Here is an 18,938-nt window from a genome sequence, read left to right on the forward strand (position 1 = left end):
TGGCAAGAGTGACTAGTGCTGAGTGAATAGCGGGCAAGGTTCAAAATACAGTCCTCTTTTAGTGCCTGGGTTCCTCTGGGAAGCAACTGGCTCATTTGCAAAAGGGAACATTCAGGAGGGAGCTTTGTTTGTTTGTTTGTTTTCATTCAATGTTCTAAACAAAAATATTATTTGGTTATTAATTTTTTGGCAGTGAACAAATTATTTTTGAAACAAAAGTGTTTTCTTTTTTTCCCAATAACCTTTCTCTTTGTGTGTGTGTGTGTGTGTGTGTGTGTGGTGTGTGTGAGATGTTGACATACATTTTACAGACTTAAAAAGGGGACTTTAAGAAACCCACAAAGGCTCAACATCCCCATTCCTCCCCCCTCCTCCCCCCAAGTCCCTTGGAGGTCTAGTCAGTTTCCTGACTTCTTCAATTAAAAAAAGGCAATTATGGCACAAAAGCATGGAAATTAAATTAAAAAAATCAAATTTATAAATATTCTTCCACTGTACACATTTTCACAGCCCCACCCTATCCATTTTTATTCACATTTTCTTTTTTTAAATTCCCACCCCTATTTATTTTTAAAATCATAAAATATATTTTAATCTTTGTTCATATTTAAAAATATTTACAGTAAAAGACAAGTTCCTTCTATTAAGGTCATGAGGAGTCTGTACAAGGAGACGGTGGAGGGGGGTAGAGGTGAAAGTAGCTTCGCTCTGTGGCTGGAGATGGAGGGCAGCTCTCTTCTGCCGACATATACTGGCTGCGAGGCGTGGGGGGAGGGGGATAAGGGTCTGAGTCTGAATTTAGATCTATGTAGTATTTGTTGGCCTTCCACCGGCTTGTGCTGTAGTCGCTGTCGCACACATCTGTGCTGCATGGTGTCGTGGGTGGAGCTATCCCTCGTATCAGGTAGGGTCTGAAAAGTTAACAGCTCAGTGTTAGTAGTGTTCAAATTTCTTAATTAAAAAAAATAATACTACATGAATTTTAAATGCAGGTGAAAGGTGCCAGAGTGAAGACCTCCAAAGCACAGGTGTTACAGATGGGATTTTTAAAGGAGCATAAGAGAATTAGGTGCCACAAACTAGAACCACTTTATCTTGTTTTACATAGGGTGCTGAACTGCCGTCAGGTGATAGAGTCTATTTTGGCTGCATAATAACCAGCAAACTAGCAGTGAAAAGCTCTAGACCCAATTTCTAATGCCCCAACCAATCACACACATAATGTTTTCATTTTTCAGAAATGAACAGTTGCATTGGGACAAGAACACAAGCAAATAAAGCGGATGTTTGATATAGTAACGAGTAATAACAGTCTGATGTGCCATTTAATCAAAGAGGAAAACAATTACCTCTTTTTCTCCTTTAAAAGGTGAAGCTTTGAACAAGATTGGTTTTTTACCTAGACACAAAACCAAAGAGACCTCAACCTAAGAAAATGCCAAGCTTTCTGTTTGATCTGTACCTGTAAGATCTTGTTGTTGAAGGAATGTTTGAGGAATAGAACATCTCTGTGTTATATAAGGAACGATCAGTGGCTGGGGAAGGAGGGGGGTTCAAAATCTGTGGATGTTAAGAACAAATAAGGCAGAGGTTCAGTTTAATTCATTATGGAACAATACTTAGAAACAGAGAGAAAAACAGTATAAAAATATCTCCCATAGGTTGCTATTATCTCATCCATAGTCTAGCCTCCTCTCCTTGTTTTTACATGTAGTTTCATAAGAATTCATAATTTTTTTTTTTTTTTTTTTTTAAGGCCAGAAGGTTTCATTGTGATCTTCTTGTCTAGACATAGCACAGGCCACAGAATTTCAGCCACTGATTCCTGCAGTGGAGAGAATTATGGTTCCCTACTACGTAAGTGAGATGTTAAGTGACTTGTCCAGTGTTAAATAGGAAAGCTGTGGCGGAGCCAGGAACTGAACCCAGTTTTCCAGAGTCTCCACCTACTGCTTTAACCACAAGAGCTTCCTTTATTTATGGTCATATAGACAGATCTCTTCCTTGTCAGCCACTAATGGACCTGGAGCCTCCTCCACCCCCAGCCCTTACCCTGTCCCAATCAATGCCACATCCAGGAGCCTGAGTTCCTTTACTAGGACCAGTTCACTCCATGTTTTCCCAGTAACTTTTTTTACAGCTATTTTTTAAATCACACCAGTTTGACAAGGTCAGCAATGCAAAGAGGCTATTAGCTATGAATGCTTAAAATCTCCCCCATCCTGCACCCAAAAAATGACTAATTAATTAATTGTTGGCACCCCTTAAGAAAATAGCATTTATTATGCTTCACATTTAACACAAACATGCAGTGGAAATCCCCCCCAGCCCCGCCTCTCCATTTTTTTTAAAAATATTCCAGTCTACTCATTTTTAGAGGTACAAAGTGAGCAGTAGCACTTCACGTATTTCATGTTCTTTCTAGCTCAGTTCAATTTAACAATATTACTAATGGGTACACCTTTCCCTCCCAGTGGAGTGACATGCATAAATCACTGATCAGTAAGATGGGAATGTGCCGCTAGGTATTCATTACGCTCTTCGATATACACCCAATCCCTCCTCCCCCACTGTCAGTGGAAAGAGAAATATGATCTTCAGCACCAATAAAACACAGATAAAATAACAACACTTTGTGCCTTTCAACCAAGGATCTGAAGGTGATTTATAAATATCATGTTAAGTCTCCACACTCTTATAAAGAAGGTAAGGGATCATTTCAGTCACCACTAAAATACAGCCACTTCTGGGGTAAAAGGCAGCAGTTATTTAGCACCGCACCATAGGGAGATGAAGAATGATGTATCCTCTGAAATAACACATTTTATTTGAACAGGAATTTGATTAACAACTGTATTCTTAATTAAAGTTCCTTTGGCATTTTTAATATCACAAGTGGCCAGGACCTCAGTTTTATGTTGCATCTGAAAAACTGCACTTCCACCAGCACAGTCGTCTCAACATTGAGCTGGGGGCATTTCATCAGTATTAACTCAAGGGGAAAGTACCACAACAACACTTCCACACTAACCCTACCAACAGCCTTGCATACACATCCAGCAGGAAGGTAGAAAAGACACAGCCCTATGGAGCTCCACACAATTACATCTTAAGGGATGATGAGTGATTGCCCAAGAGTACCCTATGGGAACACTTAGCGAGAAGGGAACAGACACATCCAAGAGCAGCTCTGTCCACTCCTATTAGAGTTATCAGCTGAGTCAACAACACTTCACAATTCATATTAAAGTCAGCAGATCTCACAGAGGTTAGCTTTAATGCCTGTGGTCAGAACCTCAACTGGTGTAAACTGGCCTAGCCCCATTGACTTCAATGGAACTATATTGATTTACACCAGTTTAAGATCTGGCCCCTGATCTTTATTGATTGCCAGGAGAACATCCATCAACACCACTCGTGTGTCTGTGCAGTAGCCACAATAACTGGGAAGATGACCAGAGACAGCGAGAAGCTCAGAGTTGTCTTGCCACAGCCTTTCTCCATAATCTTAAAAACTGGGGGATTAGCTACCAGATCATAACTGCCCAGAGCATCAAGATAAAGTGACGGTTTACTTAGTAAAGGCTGCACAACAGCTTCCTTAAGAGAATCTGGCATCCCACCTTCCCTAAGGGAGGCATTCAGTCTCCCCCAGCAATGACCTCTGTTCCCCACAGGCCTTCACAAACATGGGTCCGAAGGAAGCGGTGTGTAAAAAGGACCCTCAGCACCTCAATACTTCAGTGCAGAGCAGTGGCCTAACAACCAGATAGGACCTTAAATTTATCCCCTCCGTGCACATAAAACCAGGCATCTTGGCCCAAAATCCACCCCATTTTTCTCTCACTGCAACCAGAAATTTCCTCCTGTCTGGAGGCCCTTGAATCAGGTACCAAGTGAAGGCAGCTTGGATTAACTAAAATGGCCACAGCTCAAAACAAATCCGGACAATATGGTGGAGGCAAAGTACCTCTTGCTGGCCTCTCTTTGTGCTGCAGCATAATGCTTTTGTGGCGCAGTTAATCTGCCAGTGACTTCAGTGAACAGGCTCACTAGCTATCTTCCTGCTGCTTCACAGAATGAATGAAACCCAAACTTACACAGTGTGACTCTGAACATAACTGTTTATGAGTCTGCCATAGCCTCCAGGCTAATGTGCCTGGTCCTTTAGCTCAAGCAGTAAAGGTTCAGTTTTTATATCCAGAGAACCTGTGTTCTATCCCTGCTGATGACTCAGCCAAGGATTAAGTTACAAGCGGTGGCTTGCATTGGGGAGCTCAATTGTTGTGGACCTCTGTGTTAGTGGGAGGTACACAAAGAGCTGCACAATCTGCTATGACTGATGTCTTGTTTAGGCGGAGCTTGCATTGTGGATGGAACTGAGCGGAGTTGTGTAGGAGAATACAACCACTTATGTTTTTGTCCAGTCTGCCCCTGCTAGCTAGTGGCAATTTAAATGTTAGCACTGTTCAGTATATAGCTGCTGATCATTTTAGCAGACATGCCCAGCTACTCTGAAATGACATGGAGAGATTGGGATCATCAAAAACTTAAGAGCATGCCACACTTCTCCTCCTCTCCACTCATCAGATCTCTGGTCATAACTCTCCATCCCCAGTGCTTCAAATACAGACCTGTGTTTGCAGCTTCTCTCTGTAGTGCTTTTTAATTGACTTCAATTAATGCAGTGAAGGATAACAATGAAATAGGAACAATTAGAGCCTGACTACACACAGGTTTTGTATTGCTCTAAATATATCTGTTTTGAAACCGATATATTTAAAGTGATACAATCCCCAAAGTTAGAAGAATGAGCTATGCCAATATAAGCACCTTTACCCTGATATAACTTTATCCACACTAGAGGTCTGTACCACTTCAACTGTATCAATTTCTAAACCGGTATAGTTACAGTAATATAAAACCTGTTCACAGACCATTTCTTAGGCTTCCTTGCTCATTTAGATTGACATATGTAAACTATTTACATTTTTAATCAGTAGGTGACACCCATGTGCGCACTATTTCTCTATTATAAAAGTTGACCAGCAAATTCTGGTGGTTTTCCTGCCTCCACTAATATTGAATTAAAAGGGCTGCTATGTTGGAATTCCAAATATCTTTACAGACTCTTGACTCACTCCTTTGATGTCCTAGTCACGCACTTAGGGATTAATAGTAAGAATTTTAGATATACATTGGGGACACATCAGTTGGAAGCAACAGAGGAGGAGAAGGACCTTGGAGTATTGGTTGATCACAGGATGACATGAGCCGCCAAGATGCGAAACGGACGTTAAAAAAGCAAATGCGGTTTAGATGCATCAGGCGAGGTATTCCAGCAAGATAAAGGAGGTTAGTACCGTTATATAAGGCACTGGTGAGACCTCATCTGAATACTTGTGTGCAGTTCAGGTCTCCCATGTTAAGAAGAATAATTCAATCTGGAACAGGTCAGAGACGGCTACTAGGATGACCAGGAATGGAAAACCTGCCTTATGAAAGGGAACCAAGAGCTGGCTGATTAGCCAGCCAAAATAAGCGCGGGGGATATGCTCTCTATAAATAACAGGAGGAATTAACATAGGGAGGAGAGAGAATTATTTAAGCTTAGTACCAAGTAGACACAAGAAAAAATGGGTACAAACTGGACATAGGAAGTTAGACTTGAAATAGAACGAAGGTTTCTAACCATTAGAGAGTGAATTCGGAATAGCCTTCCAAGGGGAGTGGGGGGGCATAAAGACAATAGCGCTTTAAGACTAAGCTTGAAAGTTTATGGAAGGGATGGTAGATAGGATAGTTAATTTTGGCAATTGATCTGGATTACAGCAGATAACCTGCCCATGGTCGGTGATGGGATGTTGACAGGAAGGGATCTGAGTTACTGCAGAGAACCTTCCTGAGTGCTGGCTGGTGAGTCTCCACACGCTCAGGTTTAGCTGATTGCCATATTGGGGGTCGGGAAGGAATTTCCTCCGGGGCAGATTGGGGGCCCTGAGGTTTTTCGCCTTCCTCTGCAGCGTGGGGCATGGGTCACTTGCTGGTGGATCTTCCAGCTTGGGTCTTCAAACCACAATGAAAGACTCAATAACTCGGACATAGGTTAGGGGTTTGTTATAGAAGTGAATGGGTAGGGTTCTGTGGCCTGCTTTGTGCAGGAAGTCAGACTAGATGATCATATTGGTCCCTTCTGACCTATGAGTCTATGAGTCTAGTGAGTGGGGAATCAGGAAAAGAAATCAAACCAAGCTTTTCTGTATTGCAGGAACCAACAGACAGTTCAGTTGTATTCACAATTTTTCCTCACCCATCTAACCCCTTAAAAATTAAGAAATAAGATTATAGTTACTGCTGGACACAAGAACAATGCATACCGCCTTCCAAATTCTTTTTTGATTTATTATAACTGTAACAGGGTCAGGCCAGATGGCTACAGGAGAGTGTTAGACGGCAGATATATTAATCCCAGATTAAGCAGATCCCTTTTCCCTGGGTAAGGTAACATGGGCAGTTCCAGAACAAGCAGGAAATTGCTGGAACCAACTAAGGCAGGCAGGCTAATTAGGACACCTGGAGCCAGTTAAGAAGAAACTGCTAGAATCAATTAGGACAGGCTGGCTAATCAGGGCACCTGAATTAAAAAGGACCTCACTTCAGTTTGTAGTGTGCATGCAAGGAGCTGGGGGCAAGAGGCACTAGGAGCTCAGAGTGAGTAAGCATACTGCTGGAAGACTGAGGAGTACAAGCATGATCAGATACCAAGAGAAAGGTCCTGTGGTTAGGACAAAAAGGGTGTTGGGAGGAGGCCATGGGGAAGTAGCTCAGGGAGTTGTAGCTGTTGCCCAGCTGTTACAGGAGGCACTCTAGAGAGCTACAGTCCACAGGGCCCTAGGCTGAAACCTGGAGTAGAGGGTGGGCCTCGGTACCCCCCAACCTCCCAACTCCTGATTAGACACAGGAGGAATTGACCTGGACTGTGGCTTCTACCAGAGAGGAAGGTCTCTAGGCTGTTTCCTGACTCACATGGTGAATCTCTGAGGCAAGCAAATCCACCAATAAGTGCAGGACCCACCAGGGTAGAGGAGGAACTTTGTCACATAGTGTATTAACTGTTTATATGTAAACGTGTACACCCCCCTCCCTTTACATACTAATTTGGCTCTCAACTGCAGTATGGACCATCTTAAATCATTTTTTGTCAAAGCACTTCTAATGCTTAGAGAGGCTGGCTCTAAAAGCTCATATAGACAGAATAATAAATGCATGTATTGCTTGCTCAGTGATGCTGAGAAGCAGCAAAACAACTGTACAACAAGATGCTGGTGCAAATAATCTCTGCATGCTTCTCCCATAAGTCACCAATGGCCCTTCCTCATTGTGTTTTATCATGCATCTCTCCCTTTTCACCTCCTAACCTCTACAGGCTTATTTCCTCACTTATGGAAATTTGGTTTTGGGACTAAGAATCTCATTTTCTCACAGTAAATAATGTAAAATCCAGAACCAGACAGCTGAAAAACCACAAAACATTTTAAGCTTCAGCAACATACAGTGGTGCCACTTTGTTTTTCTGGTGCTTGCATTTGGTTTTCTGAATTGAAGTTGAACACTTTGGATAAACAGTGTCCAAGCATAGTTTTTGAGTGTTTTCTTCCCCCGGCTGTGTTTTGTTTGTTTTTTCTCACTCCTGTGCATGCTTGTGGGATTATGCAGTGCCAAACATCATCAGGTCAGTGACAGTGTTCAGAAGAGACAGAGGACTAGATATTTACAAGTACTCGGGATGTAAGAACACCCATAGCCCTGCCGCCCCCCTCCTGCCCCCCCCCCCAAAAAGCATAAGAAGAAGAATGTCCTGGAAGAGCATCTTTTTAACAATGCAACATGGGAAAGACCACGAGCACGATACAATGCTCACTGGAATAAATGGAAGCCATTCTATTGAATTCAGTGATCACTGGATTGCCCCACTGCTAAATGACATCCTCCAAGACAGTCTTTATTAGCATTTCTCTAGTAGCACAAGTTTTAATCTGTCCATTTTTTGGACAGAAATGAGAGGCCCGTTATCTCCTGTTGGACACATTCAAGACTTACCTGTGGGTAGAAAGTGGCTTTAGTGCTAGATGAACTACTAGAAGAGGCTCCAGTAACATGGTTTCTGTCATACAGAGGGGCACCGCTACTTCCTCCCATGAGGCTCATAGAGCTAATCATAGACTTTCCACAAGAGATGCCTGCATGGAACCAGAAGAAGAGAGGGATACATGATTAGCTAACTACAATCTCATCTGCCAATGTAATAGAGAGCCAGATCCTCAGCTGATGTGAATCAATGTAGCTCCATTAGCCTCATTGTCCCTTGTTAATTTAAAGCTCATTAGTTTCCTTATTAAGAAAACAAAATCTTTCTTCTATTACCAGCCAAGAGTACAACTCCGTTTTACAGCTTCCTCCTCAAGTCTTCTTGCCAATGGACGGATTATTTGGTTTCTGATCCTCTATTTACTTTGAAAGTCAAAGGATACTGCCGTGTCACAATCCAAAGTCACAACTTAAAATAAATTAATTTAATGTATCACTCACTGTTGCATTGAGCCAGTGACTGACAGCAGCTGGACAATAAAGGAGTCTCCCCATTAGGGTTGGCTAAATTGTTTTTTGACCAAAAATTGGGTTTTTGACAAAAAATTTTTGTGAGAAGCATTTGCTTTCTACAGAAGATTTCAGTATTTCATGGAGAAAATAAAAGCTTGAAAACCAAAATATTTCCATTTTGGATATTTTGCCCCAAAAGCCACATTTTCCATGAAAAATGTTGACAAAGGCATCTATTTTTTTCAGTTTTGTCAACATTTGCCATGGAAAAAAATCCTATTTTCTGACCAGGTCTTGTCTCCATAAAAACTCAGAGGACCTGTTTTCATAATGGGTATATGGTATAATATCAGCCTCTTCGATGATTTAGAAGTTATTTTTGAAGGTTTTGCTACCCAGAAAGTACTCATGGAAAAAACATGGTGTTTCATTCATAGAGATGCAGCCTACACAACTTACATTATTTTGACAATCAATCATATCAGCTGGCACGTATCCCTTTTGGAGCGGTCATGCTCTCACAGCCCATGCTGCCTTCTTCCTGCATCATTCCAACATCTAGGGGCAGATTCTCCATTGGTATAAATTGTCACAGCACCACTGGCTTCAATGGAGCCGGGAATTGAGGTATGTTTTCACTAAAGAGTTAGCCCGGGTGATTAGCACCTGGGTCTGAACACTTGGGTTAGACTATTCCAAGTATAAGCAGTCACACTGCAAAGCCATATCTGATTTACTGTGTCCTCACTGGGGCTGCATTCGCCTGTGTCTCTAGAGGGCTTCTGGAGGCATACCCTGTGGTTCTACGTGCTGTTGTGAGCTGAGCAGCTCTGCTATTCTTTCCCAGTGAATTGTGGAAGAACTTGTCTGTCCTTCTAGGCACCCAGTGTGACCATGGGAAGGCACTGGAGGACTATCAGCACTGAAGTGATTTAGGCTGAGTCCTCACTGCAAAGTGGGTGGATTATCAGTCTCAGTGACAGTGGTGCCTGAGCTCTAACCTACACCCCCAGCTGGTCCAGCTAGCCCTGGTTTAAGTAGCATCAAACTTGGGTAAGAGAGTTGTGTGTGGGGATGGCAGAGGGGTTAGAGGCAACATCCAAGAACATACTCATGATCTCCATGGTAACTATTAAGGGGAAGATTTTTAAAAAAATTTAGGCACCTCATGGAACTTTCAAAAGCACCCAGGTGTCTAACTTCCACTGAAAGAAACCTATCTGCATCTTTTGGCACCTAAAATCTTTTGTAAATGTGGCCCAATGGGAAGATAAGCACTAAAGTCCCACTGAAAGTCAATGGACATTCGACATCTAACTTGCTTTGGTGCCTACAAAAACCAGCTCCATAGTTAGTATCCTGTGAAAATAAAATCCAGGTAACATAATAGTACTGATGAAATGCAGGGTCCTTACCATCCTTACCAGTAAAAGTGCCATGCTGAGAACTCCCTGGAGCTATAAAATTAAGAGGAACATGAGGGGTTCCGCTGACATATTCATGTGGAAAAGGTCCATTGGGTCCAGCATAGCGCTGACATACCACTCGCTGGCAAACAAAATACATTCCTCCCATGACCAAAAGGGACAGTATGATACCAATGACAGGTCCAATAGCACTAACGTGGGGTTGAGGTTCATCTGAGGATGTGTTTTTTTCTGGGGGGGGGGGAAAAAAAAAAAAAATCATTACACTGATGTATATGATGCTGCTCTCGAAAAACCTCCATACTTGCTCCTAAAACCCCAGGCCAGGGGGAACCAGATAGAATGATCATACAATCATTCACACAGTGCACTATGCCAGGGGTTGGCAACCTCTGGCCCGTGGCTCGCCAGGGTAAGCACCCTGGCGGGCCGGGCCAGTTTGTTTATCTGCCCGCGTTGGCAGGTTTGGCGGACCATGGCTCCCATGGGAAGCGCCATGGGCTGAGGGATGTGCTGGCCACGGCTTCCCGCCACCCCCATTGGGCCTGGGATGGCGAACCGGGGCCAGTGGGAGCCGTGGTCCACCAAACCTGTCGACATGGCAGATAAATAAACTGGCCCAGACTGCCAGGGTGCTTACCCTGGCGAGCCATGTGCCAGAGGTTGCCGACCCCTGCACTATGCAAATATTTACATTACATTCACACAGTGTCCCCCAGGCCTTCTACATTCTGAATTATTGAGTAAGATTTTACATTTCCTCTCCTCCACCTATAGTAATTAGCGACCTTCCGACCTCACCTACACTTTTGCCCTCTAATAATGTACTGGAAGCCACTTTTAACTAATTTTTAAAATTGACTAGATTTCAAGCTGAAATAGTCCCATTAAAACATGATACTTTTTCACTGTTGTAACAACGATATAAACTTGTTCAGTTGGAAAAAAGTCAGCTGCCAGAAATATCTTCATACCATATTCATTATATCTATGGGGGAATTCAACCCTAACCCAACCTAAGGTCATGTTTGCTGTACAGCCATGCAAGCACTGAATCACCTGTGAATCACTTTACTCATCTGACTGGTCCCATGCAGGATCAGGTCCCTAATTTACAAAAGAAAAATCAGAGCAGACTGCAACAAGATTAATATGGAGTACTCCACACTGGGCCTGTGGTCACTGCCACGTTAAAGATGAGAATGGCCAGAGAGCTACACTGTAGAACTACACATCGGCTTTGGTCCTTAGACCTATAGGTGGGCAACCTCTGACATAACAGAGGGAGCACATGAGAGACTGTGTTATGTGATGGGAAGAAGAACGTCCTGGTCCATGACTGGGACTCTTAGGGTATGTCTACACTGCAATGTATGCCGCAAGTTAGTAGAACTCAAATTATGCCACCTGGGCTTGTTAACCTACGGCTTGAATATCTACACTCATCTGTAACTCTAGGTTAGGAATTGTTGAACCCTTGGTCCCACCCTGGGGCTCCAGAATCTACACTGCATTATGCAGGCCAGAGTCCAATCACCCATGCCCAAGACTTCCTAGCACCCTCCCAGAGTGTGACCATTCTATCCCTTTGTTCATGGTGCAGCATGGGAAAACTTGACTGTCCAGAGGACAAAGAAACTCAGCCTGTAGTATTGCGGGATACTTTTGGTGGACGTCAGAGTACAAGTCCACCAGAGGGGCTAAGTCTACACTGCAACCTGACTCCCGGCTTGACTCAGGCTTGGACACTTCATCCCCATGGGGTCCTGGATCCAAGCCCTGGGTTAGCATGATGTGTGTGTATACGGAAGGGTGTGTGTTAGGCTTGAACCTGAATGTGAACCCTGGGCTTATACTACAGTGTAGACATACAATTAGGCACTACAATAATACAAATACTAAACAACACCAATAATGCAGTTTATCTTCTGGTCTCTGTTTTCATAGAATGTTATCTGTCATGGAATGTCATTCTCATGTCAGTTTTAGGTGACGAATCAAATCACTGTTGGAATAAAATGAGACCACTTATGTTGCAAACCACCACATGCTCGCTCAGCCAAGAATACCTCCACATGTGCTATGCCTTCTGCTGAACTTATACAATAATATATCGTGTTGAAAGAAAATTATCATTAAAAAGGACAGGAAGAAAACCCATTCATTTATAGAGCTGTGAGAATTCTTCCCATCTTATTAATTAACAGTTTAATTACTGAATGATGAATGGGACGGTTGATTGGCTATACACACACTGTTTTGATTTTTCAGTGGTAGAATGTATTATAACCATTAGTTTACTTTCCCTCCTAAAAAGAAATAAATCTTTAGGATTTAAAATGTTCATTTTTTTTTTTACATTTTTAGAAAATAACTGTTCTCACTTTTATGCTGAGGGGAGAATTGAGCTTTTCTGTCACATTTGCATTTGTAAAAGTTTCTTTTTTACTCTTCAATGCAGTATAATGCAAAAGTGACAGCATCATATATGTATCTTAACTACTTTGTTTGGTTATTGTTTATTTTTGTCATTGGCAGACACTTTCTTTTTTAAAACATGGTGATAGCTCTCCTGAAATTTTGCCCAACATCCCAAAATATGTGACTTTCTGACTGAAATAACCAACACACTAAAATGTATTAATCGGTATCATTAGCTTTCAGAGTTAACAGTGCGTTCTTGAGGCAATGGCGGGGCACTTCACACCTCTCCTTAAAATTAATCCTGCACTGGATCACGTCATTGAGTCAAAGACTTACGGCCAGATCTGAAGAGGTGATATAATCAGGAGCTGAATCGGCTCAGCAAACTCTGGTGTCTTTTTTAATTAAATGAAATCTTAAATTCTGCAGAATCTCTTATGTGGCCATGAGGGAAATGCTAGCATAGTGTACCAACAAGTACAGGCTGAATCAAACCCATTCAGTAATCTGATAAAAACTCTTGCACTGCTTTATCATTTGTCCTATTCCATTTGGCAAATCAATGATTTTTTTTATCCTTCCTGCGTTTTGAATGGAGCTGAACATAACAAAGCTATTCTGATTTAACAACTAATTCAGATTATATTATCAGCTCATCATGTCATGCTAAAAGGATCTTCATGCCTCACTATCAATGACTGATGTCAACACAGCTCAGGGAATAACATGTTAGTGTAACCATTGCTGCAGAGGCAGTAGGTGAGAGAAGTGTACTTTTTATCTCCCCGTGGTGTTTGTGTATTTTTAATTTCCTTGATGCAGCCAAAGTTAACATAAGAAAATTCAGCACAAACTTGGGGCCAGATCCTCAGCTTGTGCAAATCAGGGTAGTACAACTGAAGACATTGGCGTTATCCCCAATGTACACCAGCGGAGGATCGATCCACCCTTCAGAATTAGAGTTTGAACCATTCTACCGATCAGATGATCATTTTAAAGGGGGACTCAACTAGATTTGTTTTAAAATGGCCAATTAAAAAAAAATCAAAGGATGCTTTATCGAAACTGGAATACTAAACTCCTGATTTGTAAAAGATTTTTTTTTTTTGTTCCCTCGATGGACATTTTTCATCAAGCAAGAAACTAACTGAGGATCTGACTGCAGGACAAAGGTCTTGTGTATGCATCCTTGCACTTGCATGGAGACCAACTGTGGCTGTGCAGATTTAATTGCTGGATCTGGGCCTAACTGCGTGCAGAAAAGAAAGAAAACTGGCTATATATAAAATGCTGCCAAATGCACAAAAAAACCCTTTTTACTATTATTAGGAAGGAGGAATTGGGTGAGGGCTGCAAGAGGGTTTGGGAGGCTAGAGAAAAAGGGACAATTGGGGAACAGGAGAATATTCATCCTGAAGTTTCCAGGGTATGAGTTTCCAAATGAATTAATCTTCTACTGCTCTTCTCCTCTCCCAGGCAAACCCCCTTTCCTGCTCCCACTTTCTTTTCTCCCCTAATGAGGCTTCTCCTACATTCCCAGCCTTCTTCTGCCCCTGCCCTGCCCCTATTGTGCTTTTGAAGAGTTCCCTCCCATATGGGTTGAAAGCCTCATGAGCCCAGCTCATCCTTCGAATGCTGCCCCTTGCTCTTACCTGTTCATCATGCTACTAGCCCTCACCCCTTAGTCCCGGTTGCTAATGAAACATGCCTCCCACTGCTATTTCCCAGCATGAGGAAGGGTGGGTCAGTAACCAACCAGAAAGGGATGGGATGTGTAGGATAATGCAAGCTAGGGGAGGGAGGAGTGAGGTAACCCAACCTGGCTCCTTCTCCCAATCACCCCTCCCCCACCTGGCACAACACCCCTCATCAGCTTCCTCTCACGCTTGAGAAACTTGCCGATCACCAACATATTAAATACCTGGCAATTAGCCAGCGCCCTAAGACTGACATTCTTAGATGATCTGTAGCATTCACTATATAAACTCGGTGACTGATTTTTGTTTGTTCATATGAGATTCCCAGAAGAGCAGTGTTTATGCTTCTATCCCACAGCAGCACTTCAGAGCAAGGAGCTGCAACCATTCAATTAAAACAGTCCCCTTTGTAGCTGAAAGTGGCTGTCCTTACTCCTCCCCGCTATTCAAAAGCTTCATGAGCTGTATGCCCAGGCATGGAAGGTGGGGGTGGGTGGGAAAAGCGGGGGCAGTTTTGGGCAGAACAGAATGGAATTTGCATTATGCCTTCCATGCTTCTCAAAGCATTTGACAAAATAATGGGCCAACAGCAACTAAGGGCAAAATGGAGTAGTTGTCAGAGGCTCAGCCATAACTCACATACAGCTCTGGTCATGAGAACTTCTGATTATATTTCAGCCAGGAAATCAAGGTCTCGCCTATGCTCTCTTATCCTATCTTCAGGGTATCTTGCTGGGGCCCTCGTCACAACAGTCATCTTTTGACATAATTAGAGCTTGATCTTGTAATGTAGATGGGGCTAAGCCTTGTTTTAACAGTGTTCCTGAACTGTGCGGCAGCCTTATGAATTCCAAGGCTACCAGTGAGTTGTAATCAGGCCACCAACAAGGTTGCTGTTACAGTGTAGACAGGACTGAGTTTAGTAGCAAGCTAGAGCTTGGTCTATCCCCCTGGACTCAGGGCCAGCCACAGAAGTAACGGTCAACATACACACGCTTCAAACGGGGACAGGAATGTAATGCCTGCATGTATGCAGACAGCTTTAATCTCAAAGAAAGCCCTCTCACCACACATGAGTTCATCAGACCCATCGATGCAATCTGGAAAGGAGTCACACTGCTGTTTTATGAGGATGCACTGGCCACTGGCACATCGAAACTGATTTGGGAGACAGATTGCTGCAAGGGAAAAAATAACCGTTTAGTTAGCACACAAAACCTTAATCTAAATCAAATTATAACCTGCTCTGTGAAGTAACTGAACATCTCACGAAACTAGACGTAATGTATAGAACACTTGCTGTGTACATTAAACTTTATCCACCTGGAAACTGAATATCTGCGTCACTGTCTAGTACTTAGGAGAAAATTGGTCAGCAAGACACACACAGTTTAGACAGTGTGTAATTCTGGCACGTACGAGCAATTACACAGCTGAAGTACACAAGTCTTGATTAACTTGAAAAAAAATCCCCTCCCAGAAAACAGAATATGCCATTAAGGCAACAGAATGGAGAGGAAATCTATTTCAGCTCCTGAAAATCCAAGGTCTTTAGTCAAATTAGCCCTGTGCATTTGTTTCCTGTGTTTGCTTTGGATTTTAAACAGACTATTTATTTTCCCTAAGGCTTACAAGTAGCTGATCAGATAACTTACGCAGTTATGGAAACGTATACTTTGAGGCATAGAAAAGGGGGTGGGGGAGAGATGAAGAAGGAGAGAAGGGCAGAATCAACACATGTTTTAAGCTTTTCATAACATATTTTTGCATTTTTGGTTTCAGAGTAAAAAGAAAGGTCTTTAAATCATGGATGGCTGTTTGTGTTAGAGCCAGGCACTCAGGACAATAAATCTTACTATTGCAGTCTGCTTCGTCAGATTTATCTTGGCAGTCAATTTCTCCATTACACCGCAAACGGGCATCAATACATTGTCCTTTCTCACACTGAAACTGGGCTGCTGAGCATATAGGACAGCTATCTTCATCACTCTGGTCATCACATTCTGGAAATCCATCACATCGCCATGCCATTGGGATACAGTCTATCTCCCCAGTCGCACAGGTAAACTGATCTGGGGAACAAGTTGGAGGTTCTGGAGAAAATAAAAACCATGCATACTTATTTTAGTCCTGATAAAAAGATTATATATATAAAAAGTGAAAGAGACTTTTCACAGATGGAAAACTTATGTCCATGCTGAAATTCCTCTGTGAAAATGACACGTTTTCATCAAGAGATAATTTACAGTTTTGCCCAGGGAATAAATGTTTCCCAATTTGTAACAAAAAAATGTGTATGCTGACAGAAGAGGCATGGTCCAGTTGTCTAAGAACTGGACTGGTGGCAGGGAACTTTGAATAAGTAACCTTGTGTTAGCAACTTTGTTTTCAAAGAGATTTTCATATGGGTTTCATGTAAACGAACACTCAGGAAATATCAGTTTCCACTTGCAAAGCACAAACTGCTAGCTTCACACAACTCTAATCCCTAAATTACATTATCCTAGGATATTTCTGATCATGGTTTAGCATAATCTTTATAACAAAGCTGGTATTCTGGGTGAACTAGTCACTAGTTTACCTAAACCAAATGTAACCCATGCTTACTCAGTATGTCTCTCTGTCCTTGTCTAGTGGTTAGTCCGTGTATAGATGTTTATGAATCTGCTACGACGGTTTAAGCTAAGGAATCTGGTGTTTCTTTGGCTTGGGCGCTAGAGGCTCATGCTCTCTCATCCAGAGGTCCTGGGAGCAATGTCCACCACTGCTGCCCCATTCAGCAGCATCGCATTAAACATCAGTGACTGGGTTAAGAACCAGCTGCCAGCTGTCAAAGGCACTTAAACATATATTACAACAGAACAGCAAAGCCAACCCCTTTTGAATAATAACAACTAGCTCTCATATAGTACTTTTCAACTTTAGATCTCAAATGCTTTACAAAGGAGGTTAATATCATTATCCTCATTTTACAGATGGGGAAACTGAGGCACAGAGAGGTGATGTGATTTGCTCAAGGTCACTCAACAGGTCAGTGGCAGAGCTGGAGACTAAAAAGATGGTTACCTTTCATAATGGTTGTTCTTTGAGATGTGTTGCTCATTTCCATTCCATTGTAGGGGTGTGTGCTCGCCACATGCACCAGTGCAGGAAGCTTTTCCTTCAATGGTATCCATAGAGGATCAGCTCTGGAGCCCTCTGGAATGGTGCACGTATGCCACGGAATAAGAGGTGCCGCCGGCTCCCCACCCCTCAGTTCCTTCTTGCTAGAACTCTGACAGAGGGGAAGGAGGGCGTGTCATGGGATGGACATGAGCAACGCATCTCGAAGAGCAACAGATACTAAAGGTAACCGTCTTTTCTTCTTTGACTGCTTGCTCATGTCCATTCCACTGTAGATGACTCCCAAGCAGTACCACCAGAGGAGGGTAAGGAGTTCATGGATGTGTTAATTGCATCACAGCTCTGCCAAAGCCACTGTCATCTCTGGCTTGCTGAATGACGTTGTAATGTCCCATGAATGTGTGTACCAAAGACCACGTTGCAGCCCTGCAAATGTTCTGGATAGGGACATGCGCCAGGAAGACATCTGAAGACACCTGTGCCCTCGTCGAGTGAGCCTTCGCTACTGGTGGAGGCACAGTCTGTGCCAAGTCATAACAAGTTCGGATGCAGGTGGTGATCCAATTCAAAATCCTTTGAAAGGACACCGGAAGGTCCTTCATCTGGTCAGCTATCGCAATAAAGACCTGGGTCGATCTGTGGAAGGGTTTGGTGCGCTCCAGGTAGAAAGCCAGCGCGTGCCTGACATATAGTGTTTGCAGCCGCTTCTTTTCATTGGTCATGTGAGGCTTTGGACAGAAAACCAGGAGGAAGATATCCTGGTTGACATGGAGGTGTGACACCACCTTTGGCAGGAAGAACTGATGGGGCCACAGCTGGACCTTGTCCTTGCAGAATACTATGTACGGGGCTCCGAAGTGAGGGCTTTAATCTTGGAGACCCGTCTCACTGAGGTAATAGCAAGGAATGCAACCTTCCACGACAAGCAGGAAAGGGAACAAGAAGCCATAGGCTCAAAGGGTGAGCCTTGAGAGGACCAGGTTGAAGTCCTATTGGGGAACTGGGTCCCAGATTGGCGGAAAGAGTCTTTCAAGGCCTTTCAGAACCCAATCAACATCTCATGCGAGAATACTGATCTACCCTGGATGAGATGATGGAAGGCCAATATGGCAGCCAGGTGCACCTTGACTGAAGAAAAGGCAAGGCCCTGGTGCTTTAAATGAAGAAGGTAATCTAGGATAGATTGCAGAGATGACTGAGTCTGGGAGATAATCTGCTCTGACGCCCAGCAGGAGAAATACTTCCACTTTGCCAAGTAAATTGATGTGGTTGGGGGCTTTCTTCTCTCCAAGAGAACCTGCTGTATATGACTAGAGCAGGCTTGTTCCTCTGGATTCAGCGATGCAGTATCCAAGCTGTGAGGTGGAGAGAGAAGGTCCGGGTGGCTGGGAAGTGGCCATAGGGCTGCTAAGGCCAGGTCCATAAGCATGCCGAACCAATGCTGGTGAGGCCACACTGGGCCAATCATAATGACTCATGCCTTGTCCCTCTTGATTTCTGAGAGGACTTTGCTGATGAGCAGAATTGGTGGGAAGGCATACATCAGGTCTCCTGACCATGACAGGAAAAAGGCATCGGAAAGTGAGCCTCTGCCGAGGCCTTGGAGAGAGTAGAACTGATGACACTTTCTGGTCTGTCTGGTTGCGAACAGGTCCACTCAGGGAGT

The 18,938-nt window shown here is 43.2% G+C and overlaps 1 protein-coding gene across 2 annotated transcripts in view; it reads right to left on the minus strand.

Annotated features, from left to right (window-relative positions):
* Positions 1–221: 221 nt before the first annotated feature.
* The window catches only part of LRP5 (LDL receptor related protein 5), a 262,260-nt gene continuing 243,543 nt past the window's right edge, over positions 222–18,938 (minus strand). The window contains exons 18-23 of one of the 2 annotated variants that reach the window (XM_032801562.2): positions 16,006–16,242; positions 15,217–15,327; positions 10,026–10,259; positions 8,101–8,240; positions 1,463–1,560; positions 222–911 (exon numbers count right to left, since the gene is read on the minus strand). In XM_032801562.2, the coding sequence (XP_032657453.1) occupies positions 650–911; positions 1,463–1,560; positions 8,101–8,240; positions 10,026–10,259; positions 15,217–15,327; positions 16,006–16,242 (1,082 nt within the window). In that variant the 3' untranslated portion in view covers positions 222–649. Of the gene's footprint in view, positions 912–1,462; positions 1,561–8,100; positions 8,241–10,016; positions 10,260–15,216; positions 15,328–16,005; positions 16,243–18,938 lie in introns of both variants that reach the window. The other variant, XM_032801560.2, reaches the window with a different exon arrangement.

This window comes from Chelonoidis abingdonii, chromosome 4 (genome assembly GCF_003597395.2).
Source record: "Chelonoidis abingdonii isolate Lonesome George chromosome 4, CheloAbing_2.0, whole genome shotgun sequence".
Classification (NCBI taxonomy): domain Eukaryota; kingdom Metazoa; phylum Chordata; order Testudines; family Testudinidae; genus Chelonoidis; species Chelonoidis abingdonii.